General features: G+C 40.9%; 1 protein-coding gene across 1 annotated transcript in view; it reads right to left on the reverse strand.

Annotated features, from left to right (window-relative positions):
* The window catches only part of ADAM10 (ADAM metallopeptidase domain 10), a 157463-nt gene that overhangs the window by 35736 nt on the left and 100448 nt on the right, over positions 1-21279 (reverse strand). Inside the window, exons 3-4 of the mRNA XM_063449118.1 lie at positions 17163-17281; positions 14264-14422 (exon numbers count right to left, since the gene is read on the reverse strand). Coding sequence (XP_063305188.1) covers positions 14264-14422; positions 17163-17281 — 278 coding nt within the window. The remainder of the gene's footprint in view (positions 1-14263; positions 14423-17162; positions 17282-21279) is intronic.

Below are 21279 nucleotides of genomic sequence, written 5' to 3' on the forward strand. Positions count from 1 at the left end.
GTGTGACGGGAAGTTGTATGAGAAGCAGTTATTTAGCATTTGACAACAGTCCCATACAACCCTGGCCTTAATTCAGTTTAACAGTCACAGGTTGATCCATCATCTTCTAAGCAAACAGGCACAGGCAAAGAGCCTGAATATCTGGCTGTTAATTTCACTAATATTCCAGATCCACAGACTCATTATGCAGTATAGCCGAATCGGAATGTAGATTAAAGCAAAGCAGTAAATAAACATGCACAGAAGCAGGCAGAAACTGCCAACAAAGAATCCAAAAATGAATTTTACTGCAGCAGGCATATTTAGAGCCTAGATCTGCATAGCGGTTTCTAGTTAAAGCATTGGGGATTGGGGGCATCAGTTTGGGCAAATTTGAGTTTTTTTGCTGAATGTTACCAATTTTATTTTAATCATTAACACAAAATGTAATACCCCCTAGGTTTTTCTTCTTCCATTGGTAACGTAAAAATGTGATTGCATAGTACGTAATGCCATTCATATTGACAAACCGCTATGGTACAGTGCTCTCAGTCCCGTCTGCAAAGTGTACTGCTCTTTTTTGCCCCCTTAAGTTTATAACTGCAACATACACACATCAGTGAGATTTTCTACTACATAACTACCCACTAATACTTTTTTTTTTTAGCACTTCTTCCATGCTTGGACTAAGAATCTATAATTTCCATTAGACTGGACCAACATCTACATTGGCCAGTGTTTATTATTGAAAATACAGATGTACACTGATCAGCCACAATATTAAAAGCGCCTGCCTAATATCGTGCTGCCAAAACATCTTCAATACGTTGATGCATTGTTTACACAAGACCTCTGAATGTGTCCTTGTGGTATCTTTCACCAAGACATTAGCAGCAGATCCTTTAAGTCCTGCAAGTTGTAAGGCAGGGCCTTCATGGGTCAGATTTGTTGTTCCAGTACATCCCACAGATGCTCAATTGGATTGAGATCTGGAGAATTTGGGGGTTAAGGAAGCATCTTGAACTCTGTGTCATGTTCCTCAAATCATTCTTGAACAAATTTGCAGTGTAACGGAGTGCATTATCCTGTTGAAAGAGGCCACTGCCATCAGGGAGAACCATTGCCATGAAGTGGTGTGCATGGTCTGCAACAATCTCTAGGTAGGTGGTACGAGCACTGGTTTTGTGCTGCCCTAGCCTCCTTACCTTTTGGAATGCTGGGGGGGAGGGGGGGGGGGTTCTAGTTCTGACGCTCGTGTCCCCACTGAAGGTGCTTTCGGCTGTGGACAGGGGTCATTATGGGCACTCAGATTGGTCTGCATCTACGTTGCACTGTGAATTCTGACACATATATCATGGCCAGAATTAAGTTGACGAGTGCCATTGTAATTAAATGATCAATGTTCTTCACTTCACCGGTCAGTGGTTTTAATGTGGATACTGATCAGTGTATGTTACATAAGCATTGCAGTGTAGATTTTTGTGTAACAGAGCACAAGGACTCAACGTAATATCTATATAATAAATAAAAAGTAAGCCAATATCGCTAATGAAGAAAAAAAAAAAAAAAACACACACACACACACACACACACAAAAAAAAACCACCTTATTTTTATGTTGTATTTTGGACAGACCTTTGTAGCTACTAGTGTTCCATTTTTGGCTTACATTAAGAGGATATCAATATTAGACAGTGCGTGATAAACCCACTTTGTTGTAAGTATTTGAAAACACTTTTTAAAACATTATTCTTCACGGCTAGATTATGACTTGAGAGGCAGCTGTTGGCTTTTGAAACTGGCCCTAGAGGAGCAAAGCAATAGAGAAATGGCATGCAAACTTACGGCATGTTATATTTCAACATTTTCTTAATTAGCTCTGTTAAGGTACACCTAAAACCTAATATGTAGCATTACAACTCAATACAGAATCTCTCACACACATGTGCAAACCTACCGTATATACTCGAGTATAAGCCGAGTTTTTCAGCACATTTTTTGTGCTGAAAAACCCCAACTCGGCTTATACTCGAGTCAATAGTCTGTATTATGGCAATTTGCATTGCCATAATACAGACAGGGGGGAGAGGGGGGCTGGCAGAGCTGTAACTTACCTGTCCTGCAGCTCCTGTCAGCTCCCCTCTCCCCCCTACTGAACTACCAATTACACTGGACCACTAGGGATGGAGAGCCCCCCTCCCTGGCCAGCTGGCAAGCAGGGAGGGGGGGACAGAAAAAAAAAATAATATATTAATAATAATAAAATAATACAAATAAATAAATAATAATATTACAAATAATAATAAAAATAAATATTAAAATAATTAAAAAAAATTATTAAATAAAATAAAATGATAAAAATATTAAAATCAGTAAAAAAAATAATAAAATTGCCCACCCCCCCACCAAGGCTCTGCAACACACACTCACACTGCATTCACACACACACACACACTGCATTCATACATACGCTGCTCTCATACACACACACGCACACGCTGCACTCATACACACGCACACGCTGCACTCATACACACGCACACGCTGCACTCATACACACACACACGCTGCACTCATACACACACACACGCTGCACTCATACACACACGCTGCACTCATACACACACACGCTGCACTCATACACACACACGCTGCACTCATACACACACACGCTGCACTCATACACACACACGCTGCACTCATACACACACACGCTGCACTCATACACACACACTGCATTCATTATATACACACTGGAAATAAATATTCAATTAATATAATTTTTTTAGGATCTAATTTTATTTAGAAATTTACCAGTAGCTGCTGCATTTCCCACCCTAGTCTTATACTCGAGTCAATAAGTTTTCCCATTTTTTGGGGGTAAAATTAGGGGCCTCGGCCTATATTCGGGTCGGCTTATACTCAAGTATATACGGTAGTATAAATACAGATATGGACTATTTCATCTAATTATAGGCACAGTGTATGCCCAGGCATACTTGGGGGCCGTGGTGGAACAACCAAGTTAGGAACAAAGTCGCTCCAACAATTTGAAATGAAGTGGGATAATAAAAAGGGGTATTGAGAGTATTTCCCAGGCAAATCTGAAGAGTTCCCAGATATGAATGTAATCACAATCAATCCTAAAACCTGATGCGACTCTGGGAGAATGTGCTGGCCATGGTCCCATAGACTGTAATGCCATGCTTTGATTACGTCATGGACATTACAGAGGTAAAGAACAATGAGGATTAATGGGAGAAAGAAAAAACCCAAAAAACCCACCAGAATACAAGGCGTAAAATACCAAGAAAGCTATTGAATTTGTCATTTTCCAGTAATGTCGTTGCACTCATTCAAGCAAATTGAATGTAGCTCATTGCATCCACGTATTTTTTTGCGTATTTTATATATACTCTCACACACTATATAATGTAACAAATAATGTCTACAAAAAGCACCCACTGAGTTAAACATGAGAAATTGAGACATCTGAAGGTGGCTCTCTATCAAGCAATCTAAAGATTGAGTCATCAGCCCATTACTACTACTTACAAACATCAAAAGCTGTAAAGACAGATCAGTTGACCTGGGAGATCTCATTATTATTAGCTCTAATTGGACTGCTAACCCTCCTTAATTATTCTGTCATGGCAACAGCTGATCTCCCAGTGAACACAGAAAGGCTTTCTAAAACATCCCAACCCCTTGTTCACCGAATAATTCTGCAATACAAGTTACACTGCTGGAGTAGGTTATTACTATACTGGACCTTGAGCCCAATCCACTGATCTAAAAGTCACATTTTAAACAGCAGACTACTGATCATCTCTAAAGTGTAATAATGCTGTGTGCCCATTTGCCTATTCTCTATGGAATTCTAGCAACTGGATCTGCTTTGTACACGCAACATTGGAATATATTCTAAGCAGGTGTTTGACTGTTTAAGCTATATATATATATATATATATATATATATAGTTCAGTCAAGAACATGCAGAGTAACCCATGTAGTGTTTGTTCCTTTAATAAATTTCCCCCATTCCACTTTGTCAGAAGTTGACAGTCCAATGTCACATATAACTATACACAATTGCCTGATCTAGTTCCTCTTCTCGCAATACATTGTCATTACAAACTGGACAGTAATTATTCTATCATTGTTTTAACCTCTGTGACTCTGTTTCATGACCCAATGTGCGCCTGCAGGTCTACCAAAAAATTCCCAAGTACCCCTGCCCCAAGAAAGTAAATTCTATTGATTTAAAATCCAAATGAAACATGTAGATACTGATATTTAAGTGAATCCCTTATTTGATAACAAGCCTGATTACATGTAATTAAAAATGTTTTTAACAAAAATATGGCATAATGTCAATATTGTGTCTGCAAGGATGAGTGTATGATTTATTCATCTGAAGTAGAAAAGTTACATAATGAGAGCATAATGCACACATAATAGTTGTACACAAAGGAAACCAACACACAATTACACACAGAGGAAACTGACACAAATATATAGCTTAGGGCAAAATATAGACTAAATCAGAAAACAGAATACTTTGAAAATAAAACAAATCCTCAATTTCTTGGGTACTTGGTATTCCTGCGCAGTTATTGGATACCTTGTATACGACTTACAGTGTATCACCACTGTTCAAGCTATCCTATTATCCTTCCACTAGGGTCAAAATTCAACAACAGGATATGTCACTAAGGTTGGGTGCCATCTACAGTAAACCAACCCTCCTAACATCTGCTACAATTTGGAATCTTGGAGGGACTCAAGAACAAGCTAGTGTAAATCCATTTTTCCTAATATTTGCAGATTTGCCATTTGGTTATTACTTACTGTATTTTAGGCACCATTAACTAAAATTTGGCCCTGTATTTGCAAATATTGTCTGGCAGGTGGAAAGCCAAGTCCTTCCGTCACATCTAAAACCAGCCAAGTTCACTGTGAGGCTGGCCATGCCCGCACATTTAATCCTTCTTAATGTCCCAGGGTCCAACGCGTGAGTGGCCTCAGAGGATGTCATCGCACCAGTGCCCTTCAGGGAGAGCTTGAAATGAGGCAATGCACAAACCGGTCAACCCAAAGGTGAGGAATATAGCATTGCCTCCACCAGCCTGCCTTCTTCCCATCGTGCATCCTGCTGCCATCTCTTCCACATTTAAATGACACACATGCACATGGCCATCCACCTGATCTAAAAGAAAACGTGATTCATCAGACCAGGCAACCTTCATCCATCGCTCCGTGGCCCAGTTCAGACGTTCATATCCCCATTGAAGGCGCTTTTTTGGGGGGACAGGAGTCATCATGGGCAAAACTGTGATGACTGTGTTCGAACACCTTTCTAGCATAGCAAACATTAGGTTTTTCAGCTACTGTATATCTTCTGTGACTGGAACAGACGAGCTAGCTTTTGCTTCCCATGTGCATCAATGAACCAAGGGCGCCCATGACCCTGACGCCAGTTCTTCCTTGAACCACTTTAGGAAATGTTCTGGCTGATAAGTATAGATAAGTGATCAAACCATTTTAAAATGGTCTTCCTTCTTACCTAGCACCTGCTGTACAAAGCTCCCCAGTTCCACTACAGCCACAGAACCCGAAGATCTCTTTCTGAGCCGAGTCTGGTGATGCAGGGCTTAACTCATTGGCTGAGATCCATCAGCTTCAGGCTTAACCAAGGTGAGCTAATGGAAGCTCCTGTTCAGGAGTAGTAGACGTGGGGCGTGGTACTCGACAGACTCCAGTTAAGAAAAACTGTTTAAAAAAACTGGTGGGAGTGCATGCAGGTTATGGTGCATGAAGAGTTTCTTTAACCACAGGGAAAATTAAAACAGATTTCTAGTAATTTACATCATAAGGCAAGATATTTAGTTCCACCTGGTTTCTTAGTCTTTCTTTAAGTGTGTTTGTTCTGAAGGGAGGGAGTTACACCTCTTATTAGTACCACACCACAGCATAGACAATGGGAGCAGGCTAGAATGAACCATGTTAACTGCTCTATTAACATGGCTGTTTTTAAATCATCACAGTGTAAAGCTGACAAAGCAGAATAGTTGGTTATTTAGAACACAGTGATTCGGGCACTGCAAACTCTGGTAATTGCTCTAACTAAATTCCCAGGGTCTCGACGCTCTAAACCTTTCATCATCGTGATGGCACTACTGAATTACACCTCTACTAAGCATTTACATTGCATTTGTGTGACTTGAAGTCTCCAGTCCTGACTGTTTATACTGCATCTCGAGTCCCCCGCAGGAGTGCCGTGATAACAATCAGCATGTTAAATAGGAATATTCACACCACAGAATGTATTTATGTGTTTGAGCGCAGAGAATGGCACTGTGAATGTCATTTCAGGATTTGTCTTTGCAATTGTCTCCAGGTTCCATTCTCCAGATATAATCGGAAGGTTTCACAGAGAGCATTTTATTGTTACTTGTTTGTATTCTTTTAGGTAGAAAATGTAACGGAGGGAAGAAAAAAAAAAAAAATATTTTAAATGTATTTTTTTTTTTTTTTTTTTAAGATTGGAATGTGTTAAAGAGACACTGTCCTGAAACAAGTCATTAAATGCAAGAGGTGTAGTCAATCAATAATTATTATTTTTTTTTCCTTTAAGGAGGGTGGCTTCACACATTCTCAAACAGAAGTCAAGAAATCGATAAAGAAAAAACAACAAAAATAATCTAAGTATCCCTACATAACCACTGTTGCATAAAACAGAGCAACCACCGTATTTATTTCTTACAGTAATCAGGTTGATCTAAGATCCAAAATGCATGTGTGAAGGGGACATAGCTCCAGAAAACCACTTTTTCACTTTAGTTATTTAGTTATACATAAGAAGAGGTAGGGACTACTTTTTCACATGTGAAGAGTGATCGTTGCTGAAGGTCCACCCAATTCCAAAGTTCAATCTCAGTTGCCAGGCTGTCAAAAGAATAATGCAGAAGGGCTAACTATAGTCATCATGGGGAGGGGAAAACTAAATATAATCACCCAGATATTAAATTCCAGCCCAAGGAACAACAGATAAAAAATATAGAAGGCAAGTGACAAAGATATAAGTATAATCATTAAGCTACACGGGGCATTAGAAAAGAAATAAATTAATAAATTAAAAACACACCACCTGGTTAAGGGAAGTACTCCTTAAACAAATCTTTCAGTCAATGTGGTCAACAGGTTCACCAGAATGCGGATGACAACTGGACAGTTCATTTAGCTCATAATAAGACCTAGATCTATTTCTGTGGCCACATACAATACACAAGCAAAGACAAACTAGAACAAGCTAAATGCCATCCATAAGTAAAGTTGTGATAGAGGGACCAATTCAGTAATATTTTTTTGTGCATTACTCTACAAGAACAATTTTACAAAATGATGCTCAGGGGGTATACAACCGATGTCATGTTGCTTCAAATAGAAAGGGCTGCCTTGGACTTGTGTTGGTGAGGTTGTGGAGAAAAAGCACATTGAGCCATATGTGGTTGATGAAATGCTTACATTTCAGGGAAAAATTAGGGACGTTCTTGCAAATATCCTCACTAAAGCAACCAAAAAGTTAAAGTTCAAGGATGGTTGCAAATTGGGGTTCCTTCTCTAGAGGATGTCACTATCAAAATTAAAGGTAGTTATCTTATAAAATGGGACATGCCTTATATGTTTAAAAAGAAAGAAAAGGGACAGATCCTTTTCCAAAAGAAGCATTTAGAAAAGATAACTATTTTCTGAAATACTTACATTGACTGTGTTGGAATTTAACCTAAATTTACAACTTCGTAAAAAATATATACCTAGACAAAGTAGGGACCTCCAGCCTCCAGTTGTCACTAGTGATGGTTTAGGGGAAAAGGTTTGGTCTATAAAATCTTGTAAGATTCTCCATAGACCTCTGTGTTTTAGTTTCACACACGCACAAGAGTCTCACCTTCCTCTGCACCCCCGACACCTGGACACCCAGCGTCGATGTCACCATCAGGGGTCTCTGCAAATTATGCAAAGACCCCACACACCAGTGACCTAGCCACTTTAAAGGGAGACTTTAGTGGTAAAATATACTCAAATGTTGTATTCTTGAGAGTTTATAGTTATTCATTTTCCTTTTCCTCGTTGGACCAAAATGAGAGAAGTGTAAGTCTTAGTCAGATAGTGACAGGTGGTAGGAGACACTGAAGACTAAGTAGAAACCTATTAATCGCTACGGGAGATGTTAAAACTTTCGGCAGCTGCTAATTACCATCTCTAAACATTGCAAGTTTTTTTTCTAACATGGAAACAGACAGTTATAGCCGTTAACGAGCCATTTTAGCAACTACTGACTTGTCACTAAATGATTGTGACAAGCATGGTAGCAAGCCCTATGTCGGTTATGAAACATTGCCACAGATGGAGCAATGTTCAAAATCTGAAGCAATAAGCATGTCTGTCTAAGTAGTGTTTTGCCCCAGACACTACATGCCGTCACAGTGATTTTTAAGAGTAGGGTAGAAAATCGGAATAAGAGCTGGAATAGAGACTTGAAAAAAAGAGGGGAAAAAAACAATAAAGGATATGGTTGGATACACAGATAGAGCAATCCCTGTTATAAATACTTGTAGGTAATAGGACTAGAACTAGATATCGTTGACATTGTGCGGACTGGACAAAACAAAAAACGAACACTATACACCTAAACCTGAACATGACACTAAAATTAACTGAAGCAAAACCAGGACAACAGTATAAGACAAAAATGAAAAAAAAAGCAAAGTCTTCAATGAATACCAGAATTTGAGTATGGAACATCATGGTGCTTGAATTTAGGCCAGTTGCGTATTTTTCTAAAAATGGCAACTTCCTCATTTACATTAAACCCAGAAGAGAGAGGAACACAGCAAGGGAGAAAAAGGAACAGGGACCAACTGAGAGGTAGGAAGACTACCGTATTACAAAGGGAGCAGAAGAAGGAATCTGGTAGAGGAGAACAGCGCCAACAAGATCTACACAAGCAGCCGCAAGGCGATCAGGACAAAATACCATTATATTCAAAATTACATTTTAAGTGCAAATTCAAGACAGCAGCCTGCAATTATTTGGTTGCATTTATTGGCAATGTCAAAACACATCAGATCAGTATTCATTGTCCGACTGCAATAGCACAATTTCTGTCTAAGCCGTTATTGCAACAATGTAAACAAAAGTCTCTAAAGTGGTAACAAGCGCTCTTTTTCCCCCAATGTATTTCATTTGACTTTAAATGACTTCCTTTTTCGAAATCTCATTTTGATTCATTATTAAGAAGCTGGAAGGACGTTTGTTTGATTACCAAAGTACTGCCAAAGGAACCCTGTCTTTACATGCTGTATTTGATTTGATATTAAATGTACTTTGTGTGCTCTCTGGCAACACATTTTTTGTGTGATTTCATTTAAGGCAGGGAAACTACACCGCAGGTGGTAAATTGCTCTGCATTCAAATGTGCCAACATGACCGCAGACTATATAGCCTTTACTTTAAATCTTTGATCTAGGCTTCAAAAAGCACAGTTACTTCACTCTATATACCATAGATACACACACCATTCAAGGAACTTTCTATTCTCAATGTTCTATTTTTGCATCTAAAGAATAGCACAAATATATTCTTTGTACTTTCAATGCAATATATTACGCTGATGTCCGCTTTTGGTAGAATGTCAGGACTGTTTTATTAAACTAAATTTCAATGGTACACACATGGCTGGAAACTTTGCAATTTAGGTTAAGCCGCAGACTCTTCACAATTATCATTAAAGGGACATTCTAAGCTTCAATACTACCAACAGCTATCGGTAGAGGTTATAGTGCCAGAAGTCATCTGACATCATCCCATGTTTAGTAGCCAAGCTGCTTTTGAATGGTTTGACCCATATCTGGGTCCTCAAGTGCCCCAAATCCATTTAATCTTCAGTGGATGTTCAAATTGTCAGATGAAACACAATAGGACTGTTAAAACACTGACAGGATACATCAGTTCAAACAAACCTTTTAAAGGACCACTATAGGCACCCAGACCACTTCAGCTCAATGAAGTAGTCTGGGTGCCAGGTCTCCCTAGTTTTAACCCTGCAGCTGAAAACATAGCATTTTCAGAGGGCATTGAGTAATGCTTTCCTATGGGGGGGGGTTTGAATTTGTGTGCGCCTCTGGCCGCACATGCGCATTCGGCTCCACTCGGGAGCTGACGTCGATGGAGGAGAGGTCACCAGTGACGAGGGAGCCCGGCACTGGATTAAGGTAAGCAAATAAATGGTTAATTAACCAATTTATTCACCGCGGAAGGGGGCCCTAGTCACCGGTCTACAGCGTTAGGAATACATATTTGTATTCCTAATGCTATAGTGTTCCTTTAAGCAGGGATGTAAGCCAAACATTTGCTGAACACTATGATTGGCAATGTGAACATCTAAAATAGACACCATAACTGAAGGGCTCAAGCTCAACAGTGAGGCTAAAGAACTGAATGCGGTTTTAGTAAAAAATAATAATAAAAAAATGGGTTAAAAAAAGTTAAAAGGGCAGGTCTCTGTTGCTCCCGCACTCTACAGCGCCAAGAACCGGTTCCAGCGGAGCAGAACCCGTGAACCGAACCCTCTTGACTCCCAAACGACTTGGGGCACCGAGACCTGCACAATGATACCACTCTCGAGGCTCACCGCACTGTTCCCGCTCACACAGCCGTTGAGGCCTACACACGTGGCGAAGGCGGGGGAGACGGCCGCTCTCCCGCCATCTCACCGCGGTGGGAGACAAGGCTCAAGCCACCGTTCCTCCCCCTATGGACCGGCGGGGGTTATCCCGGTCCTCACCAATCTGACACACTCGGCAACAAGGCCTACGACTGCCCACCCTGGCTGGGGCCCTGCCAATATAGAGCCCAACAACCTGGCGGATGACACACCAAGGCCTCCACCGACACAACCCCAACTTACCAGCCTGGATCTGATCTTTCAGAGGTTCTGGGATCGGCTGGAAAAACGCCTCGCCAGAGCCTCCCCTGTCCACGAAGTACAGACAGCAGGGATGGCGATGAGGAGACGGAGCAGACCGACCCCAGGTAACGCTTGTACCCATATGTCTGCAACTGCCGCTGTTTGCCCGCCCAAGCTGCGGGTCACTAGGGGGTTCCCTCTAAAGCTTCTGCCACCTCGCCGGAAGCCCGCCCGCCGCTGGCGGCGGCGAAACACCGGGGCTATCTGCAGCGCCCGTTTAGGGAAAGGCCCGGTCCAATTGCGTTCCCGAGCCTGTGGCACACCGAAGCCGACCCACCAAGAAGCTTGGGGCTGGGGAGAGGTCCCTCCTCCCTCGCGACGACCCTGCTCAATCCAGATCACCCATGCCTCGACCGCCACTCTAAGGGCACCATGGAAGCCTCATGACCAAGCTCACACGAAGCTCCACACTCAGACCAACGACGCCCCCGGGCAGGCCACCCTCAAGATGGACAGGTTTGTACACCCGGTGGGTATAGGCTGAAGGGGATGAGTTCAAACAGCCTGTAGTGCAAGGCCCCAGCTTACATGCCTGGCACCCTCAGGGACATTATCACTGCTGACGACGACCTACAGCCCAGATACCTACCTGGCCACGTGTGCCCCTGCTGAACTGTGACCAACAAACCATACCTTGTTTTGCACCTACCTGCTAGTAGATACACTTGATTATTATTATTTGATTTTGCTTTGATTAGACCTCTCATATTTAAGCTTAGCACGCAAGGTGACAGTTGTATAACGAACTGCTTAGCTCATACCTTTAACTCTTTGTACTCTAAGTGTAACCCAGCATTGTAGTATAGCTATTCAGGACAGGTCAGGTTGTTTCCCATTATAAGCTTGATACTCGGCATAACTCACAGTTAACAGATTGTTCGCCTTTAGAATGTTTCAGGGAATTACATAGTGTTTAGTCTGTTACCTTACTTTGAATTATTATATTTGCATACACCAGTGTCAATCCAAACAAGATGTTCCACACAATCTAACTGTTCTCGTGTTAAGTGACATTATATGACTCAGCCTGTTTCTTGTTTTAAAAAAAAGAAAAAGCGCAGTACTATCATATGCCTCAAAAGCCTTACGCTTCTTGGAAGGCCTGTGTTTATTGTCGTGGCATAGCAAGCCTCGTTTCAAAACCAAACGTGAACCTAAACTCGTTAACCTACATAAAAATAAAAAATTAGGCATTGTTTAGCAGGAAATGTAATTAACGCTGTATTACCCCTATCTGTATATCACTATTGCATTTCCCCTCTCTTTGTTCTGTACCCTATTGCACATGCCTTAATAAAAGAAAGATTGACAAAAAAAAAAAAAAAAAAAAGTTAAAAGAATGGGAACGAATGGGATTGAAAATAAAGTATTTGAAAATAACATGGAAACAAATTGAAAAAAGTGGAAAGCTGTAAAACGTAAAAACAAAGAAAAAATGTAAACACTAATCTACACAAAATCTGAAAAATAAATAAAATAGGAAGTTAAGAGGCGCATAAATACATATACAAGTGACTAAATTAAGCTAATTAATTGCAAATTAGCATATAAATGTAGGTAATTATCTCTCCAGTGAGCATCAACAAAAGAGAAGGATTGAGTCTTGCAATAAGCTTGTACACTGTTGGGCTCGGATAGGTTGAAAACTTTATGGTTTTTTTTTATGTTCTTATTACAAGCATTCTACAGTTCATATTGACTTGTAATATTTTAGGTTTTCTTTTTTGATGTGTTCTATGATACACTTACAAAGCATTGACAGATAATATGGAATACAATTTTAAACAAACAAAATATTAGATTATCCACCTACTGTCATTTTAGAGATCATAATGAGCTGCACCTGCAAGTTATAAAAGCTTTATCTTTTTTCTGCCTTATTAAAGAGTTACTTTAAGCACTGTGACCACTTCAGTGATTTTAAGTTGTCATGGTGCCTAAAGTCTTTATGATATGAATTTAGCTTATATGGATAATCCCTCTGCTGCCAGAAATGTAAATCCACCTCTTGCAGCATCAATGAGGTGTCTTAGTCTGCTAATGTCAATTCTATACATATTCCTGTGCACAGAATTTCATTCATTCATTGGTTGAGAATGGTTAGCGGAGGCTGTAAGTCAAATGGACGGCAGGATCGACTTCTGGCCGCACACCAAGCACCCTGGCATATGTCTTGTTAGTCTCTTTCATGGGGGACCCAAAAGCATGCCCGCTGGCCACCTCATGGTCCCCCAGAGGTGGAAGGTTGTTAATATTACGGGAGGGCGGCAAGGGGGAGTCACCCTCTGAGCTCTTCCTGCTCAGCTATCTCGCACACCTAGCAGTGATGCCGGAGCCGGATGATGTCACTTCGGCTCCGAGGATCACAAAGCCGCACATGGTGGAGCTGAACAGAAACATTACAGCTCCCTCGCTGCATGCACTGATCAGCCGCCCAACCACTCTGTAGCACTGGAGGCCAGCAGCCGCCAGCCAGCACCAGCAGCAGCCAGCCTAGCAACCCCACTGGACCCCAGATAAATAATGCACTCAAGCTCTCTCAAAGGTAGGGAGGCTGGGTGAATTTAAATAAAAAAATAACAATTTGTGAGTGTGAGTGTCAGTATTCAGGTATGTGTGTGTGTGTGTCTGCCAGTGTATGTCTGTTCGTAAATGTGTGTGTCTGTCAGTATATATCTGTGTGTGTGTGTGTGCGTCTGTTAGTGTGTCTGTGAGTGAGTGTGCGTGTTTGTCAGTGAATGTGTCTGTCTTTCAGTGTATGTCTGATGAGTGTGTCTGCATGTGTTTCTGAGTGATTGTGAGTGTGTGTATGTCAGTGTGTGTATATCAGAGTGAATGGGGGTGTCAGTGGGTGTCTGTCAGTATAAGTGCGTGTTGGTCTTAAACAGGAAAAGGTGGGGCAAATTTAGATTAGGGGGTGCCAGAGTTTCATTAGGCCTAGGGCAACACAAATCCAAAATACACCACTGCACTAAAGGACAGTCTGACAGGGACAAAGGTAAGAAGGCAAACCGGTTCAAAACAGTTAGACCAATTACCTGAAATGGTGCCAGGATACTTCTGGCATCATAACCACTATAGTAGGGTGCAGTGGTTATTATTATTTTATTTTTTATATAGAGCCAGCAAATTCCGTAGCACTGTACAATGTAATGATTAGTAACCACTTAAGGAAAAGAGAATACGAATATTAGGCTATACACTACAAATACAAATGTAATTTTATTATCCCACTACTAATGAGTACTTACTGATATCATCCTCATGATAAATGACAGAGTGAAATGGTACAGCTCTATCCTTAAAGTATCTCTCTGAAGGTTCAACATAGAAAGTCCCTTGGGGGGTCTGAATGAACCCTTCAAATCTTCCATCAAGAACTGATCCGTGACTCATGGTGCCTTGTTCACCTGTAAACAAAAAAAATATATATATATATATTATACTACCTATATCACTTGGCTTAAAAAAAAAATACAGTACTATGGGGAACACACATAATCCTGAGATGCATTTAAAGCGGCACTGTCATGACCGAATCCACTACATAACCCCCCTCCCATCTCCACTGCATCTAATTCTCCTCCTAGTCCAGGGGTAGGCAACCTTCGGCTCTACAGATGTTGTGGACTACATCTCCCTTGATGCTTTGCCAGCAATATGGCTGTAAAAGCATTATGGGAGATGTAGTCCAAAACATCTGTAGAGCCGAAGGTTGCCTACCCCTGCCCTAGTCAATGCACATAAGCCCCCCATATTACCTATTTTTTAATCTTTATTTTCTGCCCGGACCTAGGTCTTGGGCGCCGCCATCTTTGGGTGGCCAGGTGAAGTCCCCGTGGGACACGTCATCTGTTCCCAATCTATAGCACTGTAAAATTCTTACGCATGCCCAGTTAAACACTTGGGCATTCGCTATTATCCGAAATTCGGACGGGAATTTCGTCCATTTGTCAGAAAGACGAAGGAATTTCAGATAATAGCGAGTGCCCAAGTGTTTAATTGGGCATGCACGGGTGTTTGTTTGTTCGTTCAGTTTATAGAGTGTCCTCCCTCTCTCTATGGGGTTCAATATGATTGAAATCTCCCTAATGCCCTACTCGCTATGTTGCAAGTAGGGGCATGTCTACTAAACTGTGGCTTCTCACTGTTAAAAAAAAAAAAATAGCCACCCTTGCCCCCCACCCATGAGCGGCAGGTGGGAGCCTTAATTGAAAATGGGGACACACACCTATTGTCCTTTCTCCCCCGGCCCCCACCCATGAGTGGCGGGTGGGGGACACACCTATTGTTCTCCTCTCCTGCCCCTACACATGGGGGCCCTAATTGAAAATGGGGGGTGGGGGGGAGGGAGAGAGAGACAATGACACCTATTGTCCTCCCCCCTGGCCCCAACCCATGGGTGACCGGTGGGGGCTAAATATCGAAAAAACCCTCCCCCCCTAAAAATAGTGAAGGGGGAGACAAAACTAAATCCCTCTAAATAAATAAAATACTTACCATATGAGGTCTTTTTTCTAAAACTTTCTTTTTTCAACCCCAAAAAAGGCCAAATAAAAAAAATACATAACTCGTCGAATTCATCAAATAAAATTAAAAAACCAGAGCGCCCCCAAAAAATAAAATTTGCTAAAAAAAATAAAAAATCCTGACGCTAAAAAATATTCATTTTTCACCCAGCGAGGGCACGGCGCAGACTGAGCTCCGCAAGGCGAGGAAAGGTTTATAAAGCTTCCCCACGCCCTGCAATTTGTCTCAGAGCGCTCTGATTGGTTGGTTTAAGCCAACCAATGAGAGTGCTCTAACAGGTAAATGAAGAGACTGACAGGTAAGTCTCGACATGCACCTCTCACAGCACTCTCATTGGTTGGCTTGGAACCCAACCAGAGTGCTCTGAGTAATTTTATACAGCGTGGGAAAATTCCAAAGAACTTCCCCACGCTGTGTAAATTGATGATCACTCTGATTGGTTGGTATTTTGACATTTAGCCCCCATCGCCCATTGGTGGGAGCTGGAGGCTGAGGGGGGTGGGGAGGACAATAGTTCCCCTCCCCCCCGCATTTTAAATTAGGGCCCCCACCCGCTGCTCATGGGTAGGGGCTGGGGAGGTGAGGGAGGATAATAGGTCCCCCCCATCACCCAGGGGTGGGGGGGAGAGGACAATAGGTCATCCCCCCCTTATTTACATTTAGGGCCCCCACCCACCGTTCAGGGCTAGGGGCCGAAGGGAGGGAGACGGTAGGTCTGCCACCATTTACATTTAGGGCCCCCACCCGTGCGGGAGGGGGTGAGGGGGAGGACAATAGGTGTGTCCCCATTTTCATTTAGGGCTGCTGGTAATGAGTGGGAGTCAAGGGGGACCCCATTTAGTTGAATAGCCCCCACTCGCAGGTCACGGGTGGGGGCTCAGGGTGGGACACTATGTCCCCCCCAGACTAGTTAAGAGATGCCCCACCATGGAGTAAAGGCGAGAATTATGGGAAAATTTATCGGACCACAGAAAATGGAGCACACTCTGCTCCTCCGCTGGTCATAGCTGGTCAGGCATAGGAAATATTCATAAGACAAAATAGTCCCTACTTTGTCTTATGTTTTAAAGAAAACTAGAGCAGACAGGAAGAAATGAACAGATCCTGAGAGAGGGAGAGAAGAGGAAGCGATTAGGGAAAGGCAAGTTTGGCATGACAGTGCCGTTTTAACCACAATCATGCAAGAATTGAGGGGGGTGAGAGAGAGGTGGAAGAAAAAACAAACAATAACTACATCAAGTATAAATTGTTCTCAACAGCTGAAATTGAATAGCAAGCAGTGTAGGTCATTTAAAGAACGAGAATGATCTTTGCATGCTTGTTTTGTTGCTTTGTACCAGGTTCAACTGAGACAAGACAAAGAAGACTAATTAGTGTGCAGTCGCAAGTATATAAAATGTATCTAGTTTTTTGACATGCTTTTAAACGTATATGTTGGCAATAACCAGTGTCACCTGGAGCTTTAATATGTGGTATGGTGTGGTACTCATGCACCATAATTGGGAAATCTCTAAATAAACTGTAGGGGGTGCATGAGGACTAGTTAAGAGAGACAAAAGGAACACTACTTCCTAGGAGTTCCATAAAAAGACAAACCATACAATTAAAAGAACAACTTACCAAATATCTGTCCAGTGTATATGTGAGAGGTGTCATATTTGATTGTTTCACCTCCAACTTCCAGTTTAAAATCAGGAGAAAAGAGAGAAGTGTCCCTTTTCATGCGGAGGTTGAACTGCCTGCAAATAAAATAAACAGAGATCAGTGCCTGATAGACATAACCTGTGGGCCTCTTCTCACAATGGAAAGGCAAAGCAGTTAAAGTGATGCATTTTATCCCACCAGCCCTGTCAAGGACAGAGGGCAATTTATAATTAGAAAATTAACGTGCTACTTTTTCCTCTAGTATATGAAATGTTAAAGTTGGTTGACCAGGCTTTTATCAACCTGGATATTTGGTTTGAGGTTTAAAATTGTGTTATTTTTATTGAGTATTTGTTGGAGACGGTTTTTATATTTTGCTATTGTCATGGGTGCTACTTTTTGTTTATTGTATCAGAACAACGTAGTTCCCTTTGCTGTGACATAGAGGGTTAGTGTTGGAAAACCAAATAACATTTTAACTGAATCATCACGAAGAAGACCACAAAAATATAGTAATCTCTTATCACCCCCTTGAAATAATGTTTATATTAAAAAAAAAAAAAGGTTTTTAAAAAGGCTGTATTTTTCTTAAGCCATCAAAACACAGACACATTTTGATCAGTTTTGCTATAATAAAGAAGACAGAACTGCTTTCATACATCATTTATAAATCCAATTTTGTGGACAACTTATCGTTCAGAAAACAGTATTATGAAAGCATAATAGACTACTCAATACTCCTGCTCTATTACAAGTATTTCACGCTATGAAATGGTGCCTATATGCCGCATGAAATTGCTAAAGAGAACAGGACAAAATGTGATCATTATTTGTACAAATGTGTTTTATGAGTCTTTCTTCCCCCCTCTGAAGTTAGACTGCTCTGGTTGGTGATGTCTGTATGACTTGAAGACCCCCATCTGATTCCAAGTACATGTTACAGCCACTAAGAATCAACACAGTAAGCACAGATAAACAAAATGAATGTGAGATACGGAGACAGAATAAGCACAATACACGAAGGGACCGAGCAGACGGAAGGAGGTTTAACGATATAATACAGCATATAAAACAGCATTTTATGGTAAAAAAATAAATAACTTGGTAAACTCAGGGATCAATATAAACTGAACTTCGAATTACATTAAATACACCTCACTATGTATACCAACAGCAACCAATAGTCACTAGGACTCAGTTTAAACTATCTGGAGTAATTTTCATTGGAGTACAAAGGTTTCATGCAAGCTTCATACTCTTTGATGTAAAGTGTTTGAGTTTCAGAAATGGTTTGGTTTAATGTGCCAGTGTAAGTCCAAAGTTATGAGACAATACCGTAGAAATTATCCCAACATCAGAAATCTTATTTAACCCCTTAAGGACCACACTTCTGGAATAAAAGGGAATCATGACCAGGGCTGTGGAGTCGGAGTCGAGGAGTCGGAGTAAATTTTGGGTACCTGGAGTCTGAGTCGGTGCATTGTTTGCCGACTCCGACACCGACTCATACTAAATTTAGATTGGAATTAAATAAAGCAAGTTTAAATGTCCCAATTCAGAAAAAGTTATAATTAACGACTTCTCTACTGTAAGAATAAAGACCAATGCATGCAGTGCCTCACGTAACCGCAAAACGAACACGTTAAGTGACCGTAAAGAAGCATGCTTTTCATGTGCTTCACTATATGGCATGCAACGCACAATTAGGAGCGGCAATACTTATACTTTCCATAGTGTTGTGTTCTGCTGTTACAGGGAACGCAGCGTCCATGGGTAACCTAGCCTCTCACTGATAAGGGATTAAGTAAATGTGTTTTTTACAGGACAACTCGCTGGGGAAGCACTTATTTAATAGTGAAGCGTTTGCTTGAACTTAAAGACTTCATAGAAGAAATGGACAATGAAAATCTTGCATTAACTGAAAGCCAGTGGGCACAAACAAAAGAGCTGGAGACCCTTCTTTCTCACCCCTTCACTGTCACCAAGAGTTTGTAATGTGACAATCTAACCCCGGGTAAATTCCTCTTGGAATGGAAGAGCCTGTTATATCGCCTGAACAAAAATGGGGGGTTATTAGCTGAGGGCATTGCATCTTCAATGATGAAAAGACAGAGTCTTTTGCTGTAAAATGAAATCTTGTTAGCGGCTATTTATGACGACCCAATGAGCCGACTTTTGTTGAACAGTGAACAGACTGCTACTGGGAAAAAGGCCCTCTATGATGTAGCAGTTCGCATGAAGGGATTACGACCTGAAATACCTCCACTGGATGAAGTTCTTTTAAGCAATAGTGGTAAATCAGGATCATCTTCTTCAAACAAAGAATTAGATTTTGATTCCTTCTTAGACAAAATGGAAGGTTCTAAAAGAAAGCGAAGTCGCATAAGCGTTACAGAACCAGTAAATGTCCAAATAAAAAAAATTCCAACAGGAGTTTTATGAAGCACTAAAAGAAGTTGAAAAGTATGATCGCTAATCAAAACTTAATGTTGAAGAAGCCATCCTGGTTTATCCAGAGATCGTTAGTGATGTAGCCAGAATAGTTACTGCAATGCCACCCACCCAAGTCAGTGTCGAAAGATTATTTTCAGCCCTAAAAATAATAAAGTCTGACTTAAGAGCCTCTATGAAAGAGGATCTGGCAGAGGCAATTCTCTTCCTTCGAACTCTACGTTGAATTGATTTGCATTTGCTAAGCCTATAACTACATTTCAAGATTAATATAAACCATTTCTAGGTTTTACAGATTTTGTTTTGGGTTCATATAGATAAGCTTTGTTTTTGTTCTAAAACAACCAAATAACGTGGTTTGTATTTTTGAACTGGTAAAGTTCCTGTTCCTGATTTTTATGCCTGCTGGTACTATCCAGCCACTTGATTGATTAATAAAAACATTTTTATAAAACTTTGTTGTTTTCATTGTGTTTGTATTTTGCTTAAACTGTTCAATACAGTAGACTGTTAGCTTCCCAACCAGTAGTCCTGTGGTAATGACATGTATGTTGCCTTTCTTTCCTTCAAGGAATGTATAAAATACATTTGCATATTAATACAGAGGAGTCAGTCGGAAAGTTGGAGTTGGAGTCGGAGTCGGAAGTACAAAAAGCTGAGGAGTCGGAACATATATCTACCGACTCCACAGCACTGATCATGACATGTCACACGTCATGTGTCCTTAAGGGGTTAAGAATAATCCTTCTCACATACGGATTTAGTGCCCTGTCCATGTATGGCTCACACAAGATTCATGACAAATAGGTTTAGCAGTATTTAGGAAGCACAGCTGCTTGTTATGTCTAAATTCCAGTTCTGCTTCCGCTACGGTCAAGTTGAAGAAACTCTTCACTAGTGAGTACTGGTGTCTGTGCATGAACTTTAGGTCAAGAAAATCTGACATCTCATAGAGGTTTTCTAGAAAGAAGTGATGTCACGTTGTGCACTGTGGAAAATGACTCAATATTTACTAGAAACAGCATTTAAACCACAAAAGTAAAAACAAATAAAGTACATTTAAACTAATTACGTTTATTGAGACTACTTGAGAAAATATACCCAAAATTAAATTATTAGAGGCAATCACACCTAAAAGACAAGCTGTGATTCAATTAATTTTTTTTTTTTTTTTTTTTTAATTACTGGAAAACTGACTTTTCTTTTTATAATTAAAGGGTTTCTTCAACTCTTTTTGTTGTTGTTGTTTTTTAAGATAGCTCAATGCCATAACTTGACATTATTCTATTGGTCCCCGTGCCAAAAATGCTCAAAAGAATTTTGACTCTCCTTACTACAGCACGGGCGCAGCTCCAGGCGCTGCTTGGTGCACCCCATCTGATGTCATGGGCCAATCAGAGGCTCAAAGAGAATCCTTTGATTGGACCATTTAATGGCTATGGGTGCATGCATCCTTACTCTTGACTTCTGGATGATACATCACTATATTTGAATTACAAGCTTGGTTTTTTAAAAATGCCACCTCACCCCTCCCCTCTCCCCCACACCACAAAGGTAAACAAGGAAAGATTTTCTGAAATTAGAAATTTACTTATGTTAAATATTACAAAATAGTATGCACATATGACATATGCTTATAATA

Source organism: Pelobates fuscus, chromosome 3 (assembly GCF_036172605.1).
Source record: "Pelobates fuscus isolate aPelFus1 chromosome 3, aPelFus1.pri, whole genome shotgun sequence".
Lineage (NCBI taxonomy): Eukaryota > Metazoa > Chordata > Amphibia > Anura > Pelobatidae > Pelobates > Pelobates fuscus.